Raw genomic sequence first — 20,834 nt, 5'->3', positions numbered from 1 at the left:
CACACAGTATTTATAAGGAAATACCTTTGCTTTACCTCTATTAACATCCAGCATTGTATTTTATTTTCAATTTGGCTGCCTTAGAGACAGCCTGAAGCAATAAAAACAGCTACTCACTGCTTCATACAGCACCCCAGGGAGCCCCCTCTGCAAGCATCTTTTCTGCTTCCCTTACAGTTGCTTTAGTCTCTTACAAGATACACATAATGCCAGCATGTTTTTAAAAAAGACTGCTGGTCAGAGTAAGACATTTTTTAACTGCAATTCAGAGTTCAGAACTCACCATGGAGGAGTTCTGCACTAGCATAAGTGAAAAAAGAAAGTAAATTAATTAAGTTAGCACCAATGCACTGCGGCAAAAATAAACAAAAAAGTTAATAAAATGTTTTTTTTCTTTTTCCACTGGGCAGTGGGGCTTTAGCTAAACAGCCAATAACATGAACCATCCGACCATTCCAGGAATCCCAAGTATTGAAAAAAATCTATTTTATATTTCTGTTGCCCTTTTCCTCCTCTGAATGGGGCCGTTTTCTCTGATGCATGCGCGTGCGCATGTGGGTGTGTGTGTGTGTGTGTGTGTGTGTGTGTGTGTGTGTGTGTGTGTGTGTGTGTGTGTGTGTGTTTAAGGGAACACTTATTGCTTCTGTTTAAGGGAACACTTATTGCTTCTGTTACAAAAAGCAGATATGAACATCAGTCTCTGAAATAATAGTTTCTGTGGACATCAAATCTGTCCTTAATATATTCACAACATTGTCTGCAGTTATATGGTGTAATGGCATTCCAGCATGATAACTTTGTGCCCATTTTTCTGAAAGATTTTGAGTCACTGTAATACATCCAATAGCCATACAATATGTGAGGGCTCTGGCTTCATTTTTTTGGAGCTTTTAGCAGGATGAGTGGTGCCTAATGCATGACTCCTACCCTCTCCATAATTTAGCAGACACTACCACCATAATAAAAATGTTCCCATATATTTCCCCAATACTCTACAGTATTTTGTGTTTCCATGTATATGTCATGCTTTAAGTCTGGTGATTTCTGTTGACAAAGGTAGCAGAGTTATATAAGGAGTTTCTATCCTTGTTACTGCATCAGATCAGCAGGAGAAGGCCTAGACACATACAATTTGCTGGACAGCCTGAGTTTAATGATTTTCTTTTTCAAATGGTGTATTGATAGTAAAACCTTTCCCAGAATTTCAGGAAAACTCTTACACCCCACCTTCACAGTGGCCTCGGGAAAGATCACCAAATCACTATTATTATTATTATTATTATTATTATTATTATTATTATTATTATTACTTTTTGAGGTTGCCTTTTTCGGTGGGTACACAGGAAAGATACAAAAAAGGGAAACAAAATTAATGAAAATGCAGCTCTAAAAAATTATTACATATCATGTTTTCAGAGTAGATATCAGGAGCAAATAAAAATGCAATGGATGTGTTGTGTTTTAATTGTGACCAAGTTGTAAGATTCAGAAGGCAAGCCACATTGCAATGTGGAAAAGTCAAGTTCAGTTTTGCTCTTTTGCTGTTAGCTGTAGCAACATTTTCATAACTGGGGACTGGGATTTGGTTATATTTACATGTCTGTTCTACACAAAATAGAATGCTTTAAGGGGAACAGAAAGAGTTGTTAGAGATATGGAAGCCAAGGATACTACACAGGATGCAAACAATGGATGAATGGATGAATAAATGAATGAATAATTATTTTTGTCAGCAGCAGTAGTGTCTTAGAGGAGGCTAGCAGAATACGAGAATGAAATGAATGGAGAAAACATAGAGGAGATTAAAAGAGAAAAATACAGATGATGGTGATTGTTGGGATGCCATTAGTTAATAAAAGTATTTTGTAGCATTAAAATAAACATTCATATCCTTGAGTACTAAAGGAGAGCTACAACAGTGGTAAATAGTCCTATATGAGGGAGGAGCACCCTTGAACTGCTCTTGAAAAACATTGATAAGATCCAGGAGGTGAGCTCCAAGGACATTTAAGTGACATTGGCCATGCTAACGTATGTTCAGCTGCTAGCAGTGGGATATCTTATTCCAGAACATGTACAGGACTGAAAATTGATGTATTTTCTTTAGTTGAAGAAAACAGTCACAAAAAGATTGATAAAGATGATGAGGGGAATGTGGCAAAAGTACATGACAGAGACACTAAAAATATATTATGAGAAGAAAAGGTGGAAGAAGAAAGAAACTTGCTACACACATTAAGGAGGTAAAGTGGTCACAAAAGATGCTCACAAAAAGGTGATGCTTGTCAGGAATTGGAAGATCAAACATAGAAAATGACACAATGGCAAAAAGGAGAACATATTGAGTGGTAAGAACTTACAATGATGCAAGAAAGTAGGTGCCACATGAGCAGATTAAGAGAGATTTTGCAATATATATGGGTGTAGTGTGTTTATTCATATGTTCATTACACTGAATGTTTAGTTAGTAAGATGGTTTTATCAAACTGTCAGGTCATTGCAGGGTGCCAGGATTTCTTTTGCAAGATCACTACATGTGGGGAGTCAGATTTTGTCCTTTCTCCATTGCTTTGCAATCTCTGAGTTGGTATACATAATTAACAGGGGGTGTGGGGGCATAACTCTCAAATGTGGAGTGCAGGGGCCTTGGCCCTGCATAAAACATTGTTTCTTTTTTTTCTCTCTCTCTGATTGAGTTTTAACTATCTGTGGTTAATGCAGTGCAAGACAATTTAGTGAGTAGGAGGTTTAGTGAAATATAATCATATGCATGTGTGTTTGTGTGTGTGAGTGTGTGTGTGTGTGTGTGTGTGTGTGTGTGTGTGTGTGTGTGTGTGTGTGTGTGTGTGTGTGTGTGTGTGTATGTGTGTTTGTATCTGTGTATGTGCATATATATATATATATATATATATATATATATATATATATATATATATATATATATATCACACCAGAGGGGAATACATGGAAGGTGACTAATTTTTAAGGAGGGTTAGGAGGCAAGTACGATTCCCAGATATAATTAATGTATCCTGAAAAGCACTGTCTTCTTACCTTATTGTGAACTGCGATTTATTATCTTATTTATTTATTTTTATTTTACATTTGTTAACCAGGATAGTCCATGTGGGTATGAGCCTATTTTCAGCAGAGGCCTGGGGAGAAAAGCTCCAGAAATACAATTTACATAGGCATTAATATAAAAGGAGCAAATACATTGATGTGAAAAAAGAAATACAAATGTACAATTGGCATCTTAGCCAGAGCAATAACAATTATGAGAATAATCAATAGTGCACATTGATAAATAAACATCATAAAAATTTGTTATGGAGGCATGAGTTTTTTTTTTTTTTACATAGAAGGTATTTAAGAGAAAGGATTAGCTTTTTAAAACAGAATTAGTATAAATAGAGAAAGAGGAGGAAGGAGTTAGAGGAAGGGGATACATAAGGAACAAAAGTATAGATTCACAGGTTAGGTAAGAAGACATATAGGGGGAGATTAGCCAGGGCTGTTACAGTAGCAGATCCATTTGCTATACAGATAGTCTTTTAGGTGTTTCCTAAATTGAGTTATGTCTGTGATATTTAAAATGTGTTGGGGAATGATGTTCCAGATTTTAGAAATGCAGTGGGAATAGATGGAATCCCCAGCTTTGTTTTTGCTTTTGGAGACTTGTAGGAGGATTTTGTGTATAGAACGGAGTTGACGAGTAGTCGCACATGGTTGTAGAAGTTGTAAGGCAGGGATTCTGTCTGGGTGGTATACTAAGTTGTGGGTAAAAATGAGTTGGGTATAGATCAAAAGTTGGGGAAGTTCTAACCACTTTAATTGTGGTAAGGAGGAAAAATAGTGTGATCTGTATTGGGAGTTAGTGGCAAATTTGGCTATTTTGTTAGAGCAGGATTCAAGTTAGGACAGTTCAGTTTTGCTAAGTGTGGTAAAGATATGAGAAGCATGGAACAGAGTAGATAGGTGACTTCTGGAGATGTCTAATCTGGCTTGGTTAGTAAGAACTGCCTTAATACAGTAAAGAGATCCAAATTTGATATGCGTTTTTTTAATGGATTGTGATACGTGAATATCAAATTTCAGTTTGTTATCAATGATAACACCTAGTAGATTAGTTTGCGAGGTGGCATTTATGAGCTTGTTGTTAGAGAAATAAATGTATGTGGAAAGAGATAGACGGTATGAAGGATTTGGTGGGGAGAAAAAGCATAAGCTTGGTTTTGCTTTGGTTCAAAATAAGATTAGATTTGTTTAGCCAAGATTCTACTTGTAGAAAGTTTTGTTGTGTGATTTTCTGTAGCTATGAAAGGGATGATGCATTACATATAAGGGTATTGATTGTGTCATCTCTGAGCATTAAGGCTTGGATATAATTTTCTTCTTCCTTGAAATAAATGAAAGTAAGACTGAATTTCATTTCTTAGTCAAGATTTTTGTTCAGGTCATCATTGGATCAAAAGGTTGGGAAAAAAGCATTAAAATGCACCTCAAAGCAGGTAGGACCCCTATGGTTCCTGCAATCCCCAGACCCCTAATTAATGCAGTTATTTCCCCCACAGCTATTACAATGCAGACTTGGTCAATTAGAGTGTGTTGAAAGGATGCAGGAAAAAGCAAAGTTGAAAGAGTAATACTACATTTCTTTCCATAATCATGAGTTTTGTTTAGGTCACCATTTGATGAAAAATGTTTAAAAAAACTCTAAAAGGCACATCAGAGCATTTGGGACCCCATGAGTTCTGAGGGCCTAGTTAGGCCCCCAAACCCTAGATCAATATACATACTTCCTCCACAGTTATCAGACTGCAGTCTTATCCAGTTAGGATATGCTGAATGAACGGTTAAGAATAAGAATAATAACCCATTTTTTAGCCAGGTAGGCCCACTGTACATGCAGTAACATGGGACAAGCCAGGAGCAATGTCTGGTTATGTGAGTTGCTCAAGGTCATGCAATAGGGAAAAGAGGGCTGAGGGAATCAAACCCTGTAGCACAGGAACCACAGTTCACACTTCAGCTTTCTGGGCCAGCTGCCAAGCAGGGAAATAATAACTGAAGAGCAAGGCAAACTGTGAGCAAGGGAAGTGAAAGTAATCTGGATGATGTGGATAGGACAGGATTGGAGGGTGCACGGGGCACCAGGTGATCTGCACAGGGGAGGTAGTGGGCAGTACACCTATGCTTAGGGTGCCCGTTCATCTAAAGCTATCACTACATGCACATAAACAGCTCAACAGCTGAATACATGGTAAAATCTATTACTAACTACAGCTTCAGTCATTTTGTTCCACAGGTAAGTAGTGTACACCAAATCTTCCTCTACATGGAATGATACATTTGCCATTTACAACAGCAAAATGTACACTATTCCCAAATGAGTTTCAGAAGGCTTCTTGTCATCCATGGAAAAGACTGCATGTCTGATTTTGTTTGAATTTGAAAAATGTCTTGGAAGTGGAATTCAAAACTCTGCTTGTATGTGAGGGCAGCCAAACCCACCAACCACCCACCAGGAATAATCAGGTCTGAGGGTGCTGCAGCTTCGAGAAAGAGGAAAGCCCCTTCAGTAACCTCATTCAAAGATGCATACTTTCACACTCACAATAAAACTGCTCACATACATTGACAAATGACGAGAAAAGAAAATCCAGTGGCACTATCAGACATAGCTAGCAAGGATATATAATGTACTATTTTCAGTGAATGGGAGATAAAAGGGAAGAAAAACTGCAGAACAAAGCTATTTGTCTGTCTCAGTAGCAGAGTCCAACATAGTTACATTGTCTTGTGCTGGAAGAGATAACAACTGTAGATGATGACAGAATAAAGATCTGCAGTATCCAACCTGTCTTCTATTCTTAATGCTCAGCACAGAATCTTTACATTTTCACTATGAACACTGACAGATGCCCTGTCATCAGCTAGGCTATGACATAGTCTTAGTTCAAAGTTATGAGGCTTATATGTAATGGAATGTAGCCTTGCCAGATCCTATTAGACAACTGAAGTAACAGTAGCTGTGATTTTCTGCACTTAATTTACTGGCAACCAGCAGTCACCACAAGGAAGTGTTACCACTGAAGGTAAGGCCTTAATGAGATACCAAGTACTAAGGTTTTTCATTGGCTGAAGAACACAAGACAGTCGCTATGGTGTTTCAGAGTGTCTCCCTTCACCCATTTCTGTTAGTTAAGGTATATCTCTAAAGCCTGATTACTAGCGCTGCAGAATGAACTGCTGACACATTTTCAGCACTGCAATATTAGCACATCTTTCTTCACCCTGAAAAACTAAGGTTATGCAGTTCATCAGAACCCATCCAAAGCTATCTGTATGGATACGTTGAAGACACTTGCTGGATATGTAATAAATAGCTAACTGGCTACTCACTTTTGAAGAATTTGTAGAATAATGCTGAGAACGATCTTAAACTTCAAAATGCTGAACTCACTGCACCAGCTAAGCAAGCAGACATTTATTTGAATTGGAGGTTCTGTATGTAACTTTTCTTGTTTTTAACAACAGAGGTATTGCAAGTCATAAAACAGTAGGTAAATAATAATAAACACATATTACAGACAGACCAGATCTAGTCCATTGGGTGACTTTTAATATATTCTACACAGCAGGCCTGAAAATAATTAGTTTTTTTTTTTTTTTGCATTATTGACTGAGTCCAAACATACCGTAACATTTCTAAAATATAGGTTAACCAAAGGAGGGTCTTTAAGACAAACCAAAATAATTTATCATATGCATATAGAGCATGTCTAACTTTGTACCAAATGGATCGTCTGCCTTTGTTATACAATACCTTTACAGGAAGTCTGTAAGTATCTTAAATGCCCTGCTTTCATTTCCATTGGTAGCACTGACTCATAAGCAGTAGTTTGCCTCTTGGCAGCAGCTCTGGATGTCAAAATATCACATTGTCTTACAGAATATTTCAAAACTGAATCTGTGCTGAAATGAATGACAATCTATTAATAACCAACAAAACAGAAATTTTACATCACATAAAAGATGTAGATTTTGTCACTCATGCAGCAGTCAAATATATTTCATTTGGAGCTACAGAACAGCCTTTACTTAAATCTGTCAACAGTGCATTCCTTTGAACATTTACTTGAAAGTTCTTTTTTTTTATAATCTAGAGTTTCCTGAAAGATTTACTGCAGAAGGCAAACAGAACGTATGATGATGCCAAGCTAGAAGAATACACACAAACAATGGTGAGAAATAACTCATAATGACAGTAACTATATACAATAAATTGCACTTATTAATTCAAATATGTCCTATCTTTGGAAGCTGTTTCATCCCAAATTTTTTGCTGCAGGTTCTTACACCTTACACTATAAAGAACAGATGGCATAAAATATGATGGATTTTTATGTGATGGATATATATGCATTTATTTTGTATAATGAAATTACTCAGAGATGGAGTTGCACTGCACTTAAAGAGAAACTAGCATAGTTTTCACTACTGTTACCAAGCTTTGTCTGCAGTTAAGAAAAAGCTAGATGAATGTAGCTGGAAGCATGCTAGATAACGTGAAAGCCAAGTAACAGAATGATAGCTGAAATATGTTAATCAAGGGAAGATACAACTGTTGAGACTGTATCCTTGCAGTAATTAGGAGAAACTGTGAAATTAACTGTATTGAGTTTGGGGATACTTGGGTTCCTGGAGGCTTACTCTGACCGCAGAATAGGGAACCTTGGAAAGCAAGCTGAGTATATTAGTTTCAGTTTACTCACTTTTTGGGGAAGACTTTCCATAAAATTGTTTGGGGCAAAATACTGCTTTTATTAAAAATGTTCTACCCTAAAATGATCTGCAAGAACCTGTATTATTATTATTAAATGATATGACAATATTTTAGCAGTTCATAGGTAACTCTTCTTATTAGCTTCCATCATGATGTGTGACTTTTTCTTTAAGTATATATAATATACAAATATATATATATATATATATATATATATATATATATATATACACACACACACACACACACACACACACATCTGTGTGTGCATGTGTGTTTGTGTGTGTGTGTGTGTGTGTGTGTGTGTATATATATATATATATATATATATATATATATATATATATATAGTTCCACTTTATAATCTCAAAATACTGAACTATTGAATTTCAATATCTCAAGACCATAAAGTCAAAAGCCTGAAATCCCGAAAGGCCAAAACCACGAAACACACAATCGCGAACATAAACACACCTTACACCACACAACACCTACAGCATCCTACCCACACTACAACAAATCAACAAACAAAACACACACAAACACAAAAACACAAATCAGCAAACCTGCATGACATATAAGCCCCCCTGCGCCCCCCATATCCCCCCACTTATATATACTAACTCCGCGATTGCACCAAAGAGGAAAAGACAGCAAACTCACCACTTGACACTATACAGTACCCTCACATACACACACACATCACAAATATACAAACACCACCACTTTCGACACTTAAACACTCATACTTTTACCTGCCTACCCTAACCCACATATAAAACTTCCTAACACACTCACATACACTCAAACACATACGTAAAACCCTAACAAAATACTCACTTACCTTACATACCAGCTAAATCCACACACTTGACGGTACATACTGCACACACTACATCCCACGTCAAATACCGGAACACCATAACCGTGAATTTGATATTTTTGGATTCCCGTTTATGGAGTTGCGCGATTTTAAGAATTTTACTTTATGGTCTAGGGATACTGAAATTCGAGATTTCAGTATTCCCAGATTATAAAGTGGAAATATATATATCAAGCATACTTCTGTTATACGTAGGTACAGAAGCACCAATTACTGAAATGGGGATGCAAGGAATTACAATGAGAAAAATGACAGCAAAATAATGTAAAAAAAATAACAAATTAAGTTACAATCACTGATAGACTATACTAAATGTTAATCTTCTTCTTCTTTTGGCTTTTCCCGGTTAGGAGTCGTCACAGTGGATCACCTGTCCATTCATGATTGGCAGCAGAGTTTTACAGTGTCAAGTTGCCAGCCCAGTGCCCAACCTTCCACAGAAGGCACACACGCACGCACTCACTCACACCTAGGGCCAATTTAGAGTGTCCAATCCACCTACAGCATGTCTTTGGGATGTGGAAGGAAACTGGAGTACCCGGAGGAAACCCATGACTAAATGTTAGTCTTATATGCAGCACAAAACCAAGGGTATAGCAAAGTAGAAGCATTTCATGATTCACCACGTTAGAGGGTGCTATACAGAAGTAGGAAAACAGAAAATGGAAGGGTGATCCATAGTCCCGTCTTCTCTTTAAAAGAAATCGTAGGGACCATTCTCTTCAATTTTGTATTCTTTAAGCATGTCCGCTATACCAGAGTAAGGTGGTTTCTGTGTTTATACAAAGAGTTTTGTTATGTTTATGTGTTTTTCCTGTTTTCTGTTTTATTGGAATGCGTTATAATGCTAATCCTCTCCCTTCTGATACCATCTGCAGGAGTAGACAGATAAGAACTTTTTAAAAAGGGACACAATGAAAATGTTGTTATCATTAGCACTTATCTGACAAATTATTCACTAAGACAGCAACTAACTACATTTCAGCCTGACCACATATCTCCTAAAGATATTTGCTCAGGTATTCAGGTCAGAGCAAAAACTAACAGGGAGAGAAAAGCCCAAAATGAGGAACAATTTTTAAATACTACACTGTTCCACTTAAAAGGTTAAAACAACAACAAATTTTGCATCAAAGTGCATTTTCTGAGCACGAAGAAGCACTAAACTGTAATGTCTGACATTACTGACTGTAATCCTCTGTGACTTACCAGTCAAAAATTCAAAAATTTAATGGAGGACAGGACTAAAATAGGAAGCAAAAACATGGATATTCTGCAAAATTCTGGACAGTTGAAAGCTGTTAACACAGTGGTACTTACCTAACCATACCGCTTAATCTTTCACCATTAAAAGTCACGAGAAGCATTTCTGATTTTTCAAAATGGTTGGCCATATAAGCTGTTAACACAGTGGTACTTACCTAACCATACCGCTTAATCTTTCACCATTAAAAGTCACGAGAAGCATTTCTGATTTTTCAAAATGGTTGGCCATATGAGTTACTAATAAGGAATCTTTGTATAGGCTTATGATCAGTATTTAATAATGTATATACAGTTAAAGAGGTGGAACATTATGAAGAAAATCAGTAAATCCTTAAAGAGCAGGTTTATATCTCAGGCCAAAAAATCAAAGTACAATGCTTGGTAACTAGTTGAAAAGTTGGGATCCGCATGAACAAGTCCCAAAATACAGAGACTGAATGGCTGAAAAAACAGACGTATATACCAATTCCAAGATGGCCATTTCTTGGAAAACTTCATTTTCTCTGAAGTATGGCAATCTTGGAGTTGGTATATATATATAAGTCTGAGGGTGTGGTAGGGCTTGCCTGCCACATCAGGTGTGAGGGGAGCTTACACCTTTCGAAAAAACATTTAAAGGACCAATGTTCAAGATTCACTTTTCTCCTGCAGTTTTGGTCTTTTTTTTCACTCTGTTGGCATTCAGCTTTACAAGCACCGAGATTTCACTAAGGAGCCACTATGCTTAAATCACAGCAGTTGAGATGTATTTCGCTAGCACTAGCTAATATTCTGGACTTGATATAGAGGATACTAATTTTATACCTATAGCAATCTTATCTCTCCTCTCCAAAATACTTGAAAAATGTATACAAAAACAATTGCTAAACTATTTTCTAAGAAGAACTATCACCCACACAACACGGATTCTGTCTGTCCCACAATACTAACACGTGAACTTCTAACCTTTATAGATACTGTCAATAAAGCAAAAGATAAAGGCAAACTAGTCTATTCCTTATTTTTAGACTTGCCTAAAGCCTTGACACAGTTTGTCACACCAAACCTCCTCTTCAGATGTCCTCACATGGTCTATCTCAGCCCAACCTCCTGTGGTTCAAAAGCTACCTATCCAATAGGTATCAGTCAGTATCGGTCAGTAAAATGGCACTCCAACCTCTCTTCGTACCTTCCAGTCACCACGGGTGTACCACAGGTCTCTGTCTTTTGTTTCCTTCTCCTCTTTACCATTCTCACTACCACCCTCCACACATCCACGCAACAGATCTCCATAATAAAATACTTAGATGACTACACACACATATGTACATCTGACAACTTGGCACATCTTGAAAAAATAATTCAGGAAGCTTAACAACCACTGAAACATGGCTTTGTATCTCAAAACTCATACTCATTCCAAAACAAACTACTAATGTTTTCCCAAATCCCTCTTTCATGAAAAAAAAACACAATTTAAAATCCTCTCTCTGGACAATACAACTACTGAAGTCACTCTTCATTGCAAATTATTAGGGGTGATAGTGGAATATCATCTTAAGTTTGACCTGTGTATACAAAATTGCATAAAAAACTCCCCATAAACTAGGGATACTTTGCAGAGACAAAACCTCAATCTCAACAATACAACTACACTTGCTGTTACTGACCTTCTTGCTACTTCATAGTGATCCCATCCTTACTAATTTCTGGGCATCATAAAAAACAAAACTTGAACAATGTCACAATTAAGTTGCTAAATTTGCAGCAAATACCCGTCTCAGAACCCAACACTGTATAGTACTAAAAAGCCTAAATTCATAAGAACTTCCCCATCAATTTACACATACACAGCTTCTTACCTCCTATAAAATTATTCAGCATACATCTGCATGTCCCACACAACTACGTTCCCAATCAATCATTATGATCCAGTGAACAAAACTCCTCTCTGTCCACAAACCTATCAAATCTGCTGGACCTTATCTGTACTCATATCATGTTGCTAAGGCTCGGAATTCCTTAGATGTATCCATCAGGTAAATACCTTCAATCCAGTCATTTAAAGCTATTCTGGAAGACTTCCTAGCAAAAATATGTCGCTGTTCTTGTTCAACCCCTGGATAAACTATATCCCTAAATATCAGCAAGTACCTGTTCATACCTTACACCTCCCTGTTCTCCCTTCTTTACTCACTTCCATACATCAATCAGTTTCTCTCCCCTAAGTGTCATTCTAAATATGCAATAACCCTGTTTTTTTTTCTCCCACTTCATATTGCAATTCATGTTTGTATTATACTAACTTCCCCTTTAATTTCTCTCTAAACTAGTTAAAATTTCTCTAAATATTAAATCATTATGTCTAATTTGGTGTTATTATTTAAACTGATGTTTTTGTATTATTTGTGAAGATTATAAAATTTTTGTTCTTAAAATGTTTTTGTAATACACTGGAGCTTTTCTCCCAGGGCCTCCACTGAAAACAGGCACTTACCCAGCTGGACATTCCTGGTAAACAAATGTCAATTAATAATAAATACATGCATTTTGTGTAGGGCTCCAATCCTCTTTCTCCATTTATGTTACATAAAAATCATCTTAAAGTTTTACTACTCTGAGTTACATGCATCACAAAATGCATTTGTGACTTTCAATATACTGCTGCCCCAGTAATGCACCTATCACTAAACAGGCACAAAGCAGTCATCATGTTGGATAATGCCTGATGTATATACATGAGAACAGCTGCAGAGGCAGTTCTTCATAGAGTAACATTATCAGTAATCACCAATCACTGGCACCTTCATGTATTGCATTTCCTGTATAATTTGCATACTCTTACTGAAGCTATGAGCACATGGTAGTAGCAGTGATAACTTCATAGGTTCATAGGTTGGTACTAGACTATCGGCCCTAGGGCCTATACAAGTCTAGCCATAACAAATCCCTGGATATTAATGAGCCTTTCTTGGACTGAAGTTTGTTGTGTCAGTAACTCTTGTAACTACTCAATACTGGATATAGTAGTGCTACATGCAGAGATGTTTTTAAAAGTTAGAAAGGGAAATAAAGGACAAGCTAGTGGGGACTGTAAGGGTAGGTAACCTGGAATAAGGAACACAAATCATGAATGATTTAATAATACTTTTGCTCTGTGGACAATTTCTGATGTTGTCCCCATGTTGAGTGACATGTGCTATTTAAATGCAGTTAGCTTTCAATTAGCTTACAGATGTTGTTTTGTTTATTTAAATCATTCACACCAATGGAGGTCAAGACGTTTGCACTGTAACTTCCAATGGGCGGAGCCTAAGTTTTTTGTCAGAATCAAATTATATCCTCACATTTCAAAAAAAAATATTCATATCTCTGGAACCATAGGGGTTATGAAAGAAATGTAAAATGTAGACTCCAGTGCAAACTATTATTATGGTAGTATTCTTTAGATTCTAGGTCTTAAACTGAATTTTATAAGTTGCAGTAAGCACAATAACTATCACATTTGTAATATTTTGCAAACAACTTACAATATCTCAGCAAACACTCAAGTTATATATATACTCTTAGCAGAATTTTATTCATCTAGCTGAGAGCTTCCATATGAGGCTAAGGAGTCCTGTCTGTGTTATTTGGTTGTTGAGATATTTAGAAAAATGTGAAAATTGTATCTATATAAATTAATATCATAAAAACAACAGTTAATATATATTTACCTACATTAGACAGAAGTCAAATATTAATGCAGCAGAGTTTGCCATTGTGTAAGCTTTAAGATAAAATCTTTTAAAACCCTGTACATAGCATGGTTTTGGAATTATTGATGCAAATATGAGCAAGCAATATTTGACACCTAGAGGCGTTAGTAGGAGTAAATTACAGATGCACCTGGAAGCATCACTTGGATGTAATGAGTTAATTTCTAATGCTAATTGCAGTGCATTTATGGCTTACCATCATAGGCCAGTCATCTCACCTATCTTTTTGCTTTGTTCTTGGGATTTTTTTCCAACAAGACTCATCCCTGGTTTATCCTAGGATAAGTCTGTAGGTTGTGACCACTCACATTCTAAAAGATGGCTGAGAAGCCAAATATGTTGCCATGAGCAAATGTGAGAAAATGAGAAGGGGGCAAGATGGAGACCACCATCATTCTGTCATACTATGCCATGCCAAGTTTTGTAATGAGTTTTAAATGGAACCGGATATGCTGCAATGTAAATAAGTCCAACTCACGATTGCTGTTCTATCCACAGAGTAGGTAAAACATTCATTACCACTGGCACCTGTAACTCCTCACCTAGAGAAGAAAGAGTACCTCAGGATGTTAGAGCCTTCTGCACTCTACTGAACCTTCTCTCTTACAGACCTGTTCCTGAACCTGGGTCACTAATACTAGTAATAGACATATTGCCTGTATTTTTGTTTGGTACTTACGTATTATCGTAACCAGGTTTTTAACAGCAATAGCCGTTGCTTAACGATCATGAAATATGGTCATGAATGTTGTAGAAATGTTGTATAATATGTGTTCTTGTAACACAAGAGTTATTTTTTCATGTAGTGATATCAATAAAATGTAAAAAACATAGTGCTCATGTTTCTGTCTGCACCTTACTGCCAGCATTTCTGTTATTTCAAGTCTGCCTGCTGAACTTTTCTTTCTCGTGGTAACAAATGTTGTCAAAGTGCTGTTATTTACACTAGAAACTAATACAACCACTGAATGAGCAATCCACATCATTGCACCATTAATAAAATCAATGATCGTTGTAGAAGAATGTGTCTTAATCAGAACATACCCCCTTCACAAAGCAAAACAAAATGACTACAGAATCAGCTGTCAACATCAGCCACCCAAGCCATAGTGAAGTCCCCAAATGATGTGGACATCCTACAGAAGAGCCTCACTGAGACAGATGCCTGGTGTCAGAGCCATGGCCTCAAGCTCAATGCCAAAAAGTGCAGTGTCATCCCCTTTGGTAAAAACTCTGTACCCATGAACTACCGCATAGGCAGCAATCTACTTAACACCGCATGCGTGATAAGAGACCTTGGGACCCAGGTGGACAGTAGTCTCTCCTTTGATAGTCACATCGCCACAGTAGTCAGGAAGTCCTTCTACATGGCACACCTCATCATAAAAGGGTTCTCATCCAGGAAAAAAGAGGTCATTGTTCCCCTAGGTCATTGTTCCCCTCTACTCGTCACTCATTAGACCCATTATAGAGTATAATGCCCCTTTTGGAATGTACCTCACAAGACATCTGCAGCAGCTGGAAATGCCACAGAAGTACCTCACAAAGAGGATTACTGGCCTCAAACAAATGCCCTACACTGACCGCCTCAAAAAACTCCAGCTTTACTCCATAGCATATCGCCTACTCCGAGGTGATCTCTGCCTAACATATAAAGCTATGTCAAACCCAGAGCTGTTGGACATGCTACACCTAAAGAAATCCCAGTCCCTCCAAGCTACACACTCTAAGGACCTAAACCTTGTCACCACAATAAACAGGACATGCTGGAGGGATAGATTCCTGTCCCAGAGACTTCCTATACTCTGGAACAAGCTACCCATCTATGTCAAGCAAAGTTCCTCCTTAGCACTCTTCAAGAAAAATCTTGATGAGTGGATGGGAAATGGGAAATACACCCCGAGGATCACTTCTGTGTCTCTGCTGGACAGTGGCACAGGAAAATAACTTTCTTGGATGGCGTAAGCTATGGTACCTTGCTAGCTAGGCTTACATTGGCCCTTGGGCCGATAGCCTAGTACCTACCTATGAACCTATGATCCCTCATAATTTAAAACCATTAAGAATGCAGTGGTTCTTTTCAAGATCGCTTAAAAGAATGGTTATAAATAAAAAAGTTTACCAAAAACAATTTCTCTGTGACTGTTTTTTCCTTCTCTGAAGAATGCCTTCTACAAAGTCAAAATAATCCGACTGACAGTACGATAGCAGCTGTAATAACACAAGCATGCGTCTGTAATGCACGCAAAACAGGAACAGGATTTCTTAACTTTTCCTGTTTCTAAAAGTAATAAAATATTTTTTGGCAGTACTAAGGACTTAGAATAACAGTTTGAACTGTTTCATGCACTCATATCTCTGGAGGTATGTGCATTTCGCAACCATGAAAATCTGGTTGCGATAATACATAAGTACCTTTTGTTTCACTTATGTTTTCTTGACTGGATTGACTGAATTGATCCTACTAGGCCAGTGGCCTGATTTCACAGAAAACGCAAGATGTATAGAAATTAGAGGAAATTTAATCAAGACACCAGTAAGAAATTCCCTTTAAAATAAGTACCATATTCAAACAACATAGCTTAATATCTCATCTAAAGTATGGCATCTACAGACTCCAGCTCCTCCATCATGTTGCATTGCATGTCAGTACTAGAACATCAATCCAAGCAGTTGGTATGGGGATAGAACCTAGGACCTTATAATCTTTCTGGCATCATAGACAACTGTGCTACTTCCTGAGCCAGTCATACTGTATGTGCATGTTGGTGGGTCAGCTAGTATTAAATATTGCCTTTTAATATAAATATATATATTTTTTATTATGGATGACACTTTTTATAAATATAGAATTGTTCTTTGTTTTCTGACAGCTTGCATACATATCAGAGGATAATTCAGCCAGCCAGCACATCTCCGTATGTCCTTGGGGAAACAATGAAAACAAAAAGGTTAACTTAAATAAGAGAAAATAGGGTCTTATGCAGCCAAGTATGTAAAGGAAGTCCAAGGAACAGAAATCCCTTGTAACATAATTATATAGAAAGGGAGGATTGCAGAAAATATGAAACAATGGAACCTACTTTGAGCTGGTGAATGAGTATGAAAAATGATCTATTTAAAGCTCAGGTTTTCATGTTGCTAGATTAATGCCAAGAGTTCTCCACCACAACTGTTCCTATGATAGCTTGAATTGTGTGTTTGTGTGTTCATGCATGGGCGTGTGTGTGTGTGTGTGTGTGTGTGTGTGTGTGTGTGTGTGTGTGTGTGTGTGTGTGTGTGTGTGTGTGTGTGCGCGTGTTTGTGTGCGTGTGAGTGTGTGCCCCAATGTGCATGCTCATATGCACATGATCACTTCTGTATCAATAAATGCATACATATACATATGTATACAAGCCTCAAATCATCAGATTAAGTCACTAATATCAGCACTTACATGAATATTCTATATTTCAGCTCAGGATATTTGATACAAACAATGATGGGAAGCTTGGACTGACAGAAATGGCAAGGTAAGTTTAAAACTGCAGTTTTTAAGTATCTACATTTTTTTTGTCTCAATTTCTTACACAGTGTTTTGTTAATGAATCATGCAGTTTGATACCATTTGAGAAATATCTCTTATGCAAACAGCTCCTGTTCCTACTGGGGGGGGTCGAGGTTAGATTGACATAATGACCTGCATTCACTACTCCGAGTGCTAACACTGTCCAATCTATAGTGCAGCCCTGATCAGGCTTTAGCTTTATTTTAATGGACACAACCAGTTAACAACAAAAGTTTAGATCTGAAGTATGTGTTTATCCTTTTCCTGCATTTGCTTTTACTTGCATGATAATAACTAAGGTCATAGATAATGAAGCAAAAAAGAAAAGAAAACAAGAAAAGAACACTACATGTGAAAAGTAGAAACTAATGATTAGAAGAGAAACATAGTTAATTGTCTCAGTTTTATGCTGGATGTGGAATTCATAAATCCACACGATGTTATAACAAATGACTCACACTGAGCAGTGGGAGAAAGAGTGGATACGTGGACTCATTTTCCATTTGTACAGAGTGCACATTGCAGTCCATACATGGAACATGCAGCACAAAAGCCCAAGCACCTGTCACAATTTCATGTCACCAGTTTCATTTGTGATATTTTGATAATCAGGTATAAGCCTTCTGAATCCAACGTATTTCACATTTTCTGGGTTTGTCTTATAGTGCCTAAGCTGGCTTCTGCCACATAGAGCATATTGCAATATATTTCAAATACTTGTAGATTCTTGAGTCTATTGTACTTTATCAAAATGTCTTGCAGATCTTTCAGTCATCAAGAGTGATCACTAACCTTTAACAGTCCTTCATAAAATATCATTTTTTCAAGCATTGTTAAAGGACATTCGCAAATGAAATATAGTAAAACAGTTGCTTTATCACACCCAAGTAAATAAAAATGAGCAATAGTAGAGATACTTTAAGAAGTTGTTAGCTAACAGTCTGCTTTATGACTATAATAATTATAGTTTTGTTTTCATTTCCTTCATTCAGCTTTGCATTATGCTTACAGGAAAAGTGCACTGAATTAGGCTAGTTGTTATGGCACAAGCCTTGATGTGTTTGATTCCTTCTTAGGCCACAGAATGTCCCTCCTGTTCCAGTATTCAATAACCCAGAACTTGTTGAGTATGAAGCATTGACTCCCTTTTCTGCAAAACTCAGGAATGGGATTTGGCATGTGCCCTGCAGGAGTGGCATGTCCAACTCTTTCTTGTCTCGGTGCTCAGTCTCATATTCCTCTTTTTCACTGAATAATATATCGATGATGAGACACAATGATCTATGAGTCAACAAATATCAGTTTGATGACTTTTAGGGAACCCCCCCTGCACCCCCACACCCCCCTTACTTTAATATTCTCACTCCGAGATCGCACTACAGTGGAGAAAAGGGAATTTTCCCTTACCTGCACTGTAGTCCGATCTACGAAACAGGCACACATACACGGAAGAGCTTTTCAATGTTAAGCGCTTTTGTGTTTGTGTGTTCAATGTTTTGTGATTTGGACATATCCTAGTCGAGCATGTGTCCGGATCCCATATATATGTGTATATATATATATATATATATATATATATATATATATATATATATATATATATATATATATATATATATACATACACATATGTATATATATATATATATATATATATATATATATATATATATATATATATAGTATATATATATATATATATATATATATATATATATATATATATATATATATATATATATATACAGAGAGAGAGAGAAAGACTTGGATGAGATATAGATAGACAGACACATAGAGATACATATAAATGCATACATAAAGAGGTGAATACTAATGTAACTCATTATAATGGGAACTACCCACTTTTACCTGCTAGCACTACTGTTTTAAATGCACTTGATTTGCACAAGGGGAAACCACCTTAAATGTCTCACTTACTCTTTATTGCACTAAAACTCTTTGTCCTGTCTTTGGTTCTGTAACATCTTTACCCAGTACCTAAGTATCATTTAGTGATTTACGTACCTTATGCTAAGTACTGATCTCATGATGAAAGTGAGAATTAATGGCATGCATAGATGTACCCCTGCCCAGCAAAGTAGTGGTATAAGAAGTTATTATGAGAAAATCTGATAACTTGTTATTACTTTTCAATAATGTATGTTTTATTCATGCTAATGATGTTTTAATTCTGAACAGATTACTTCCAGTGCAGGAGAATTTTCTTCTCAAGTTTCAGGTTGGTAAATACATGTTTCAGATAGTTTGTAAATGTATTTATTTTGCAAATGTTCTTCATTAAAAAAATACTTTTTTTTTCTTCCTAGGGAGTTAAAATGGCTGGGAAAGAATTTAATAAAGTATTTGAGATGTATGATCAGGTAAGTTCTATAAATACTTATTTAATAAATAACTTATATTGAAACTGCTGTGCCTGACTTAGGCTATGCATGTGAAACCTATCATAGATAAGACATATCAAATGGTTCATGTTACTTTACTGATACTTGAAATGACAGACAAATGTACCCTACAGGGGTGCATACATGTATAAGTAGGTGTACAGCAGCATGGATGCTATTATTTGCCCTCCTTTAAGTATTCTCATTGAGGAGGCAGGTGTACTCAGTAGTATGTTCTACATGTTAATAAAATTAGAAGTTATGTACCTACCATAACGTTCCATGTTAGTTGTCTTCTCTCGCCTTCTTTCTTGCTGGATGGGTTCGGAGCTGATCCTCGGCTCCGACTCGGCACTTGCTAAGCTCGAGAGTCACTTTTACCAGCTCGAGGCAGCCCCATATCCCATGATGCAAGGCGGTGATTACCCAGATCTCATTTGGTATCTAGAGGAAAAACTGCCCATAATCTTTCCACAAAGGAAAGAAGAACAACTAACCTGAGAAGGCTGTAAGGGGAACCCAGGTAATTAAGGTCCAGAGCTAACTGGTGTCCAAGGAAGAACAATCTCCCAGAGAAAAAGGAAGTTCAAGGTCTGTCCAGGCTAGGGGGACAGGAGGGAGGGACGCAAGAAAGAAGGCGAGAGAAGACAACTAACATGGAACGTTATGGTAGGTACATAACTTCTAAATGTTAAGTTGTCAATCTCGCCTTCATTCTTGCTGGATGGGACCGCGTCCCTAGCACCTCTATCCTGGGTGGCTCAATGGAACAGACTCTTGAGAACTGTGGAACCAAAACTTGCCCTGTCCCTGGAGGCCAAATCCAATTTGTAATGAGAAACGAAGGTATGAGGAGTGGCCCAAGTGGCTGCTGCACAAATAGTGTCTAAGGGTAGTCTAGCCTGAAAAGCTGTAGATGTGGCTAGATCTCTTGTAGAATGTGCTTTAGGTTTTGAGATCAGTTGTTTGCCCCTAAGCTGATAAATGTCAGAAATGGTGGAAGACAGCCATCTGGATAAGGTCACTTTAGAAACAGGGAGACCTTTCTTATTTTCAGCATAAGAAAGAAAAAGCTGATCAGACTTCCTAAATTGCTTCGTTCTGTCCAAGTAATATCTGAGTTGGCGATGAACATCTAGGTAATGCAATCTTTGTTCCGCCCTGTTAGAATGATTGGGAAAAAATACAGGAAGATCAATGGATTGGTTTA

General features: G+C 37.1%; 1 protein-coding gene across 1 annotated transcript in view; it reads left to right on the top strand.

Moving 5' to 3' along the window:
- CALB1 (calbindin 1) overlaps positions 1-20,834 on the top strand; it is a 304,441-nt gene that overhangs the window by 253,643 nt on the left and 29,964 nt on the right. The window contains exons 6-9 of the mRNA XM_044065392.1: positions 7,170-7,247; positions 17,132-17,187; positions 19,422-19,461; positions 19,550-19,603. Coding sequence (XP_043921327.1) covers positions 7,170-7,247; positions 17,132-17,187; positions 19,422-19,461; positions 19,550-19,603 — 228 coding nt within the window. The remainder of the gene's footprint in view (positions 1-7,169; positions 7,248-17,131; positions 17,188-19,421; positions 19,462-19,549; positions 19,604-20,834) is intronic.

The sequence above is a fragment of the Protopterus annectens genome, chromosome 3.part0 (genome assembly GCF_019279795.1).
Source record: "Protopterus annectens isolate FY-2018-M chromosome 3.part0, PAN1.0, whole genome shotgun sequence".
Classification (NCBI taxonomy): Eukaryota; Metazoa; Chordata; order Ceratodontiformes; family Protopteridae; genus Protopterus; species Protopterus annectens.
The sequence above is the reverse complement of the archived record's forward strand: the minus strand, read 5'-3'. Positions and strand labels throughout refer to the sequence as shown.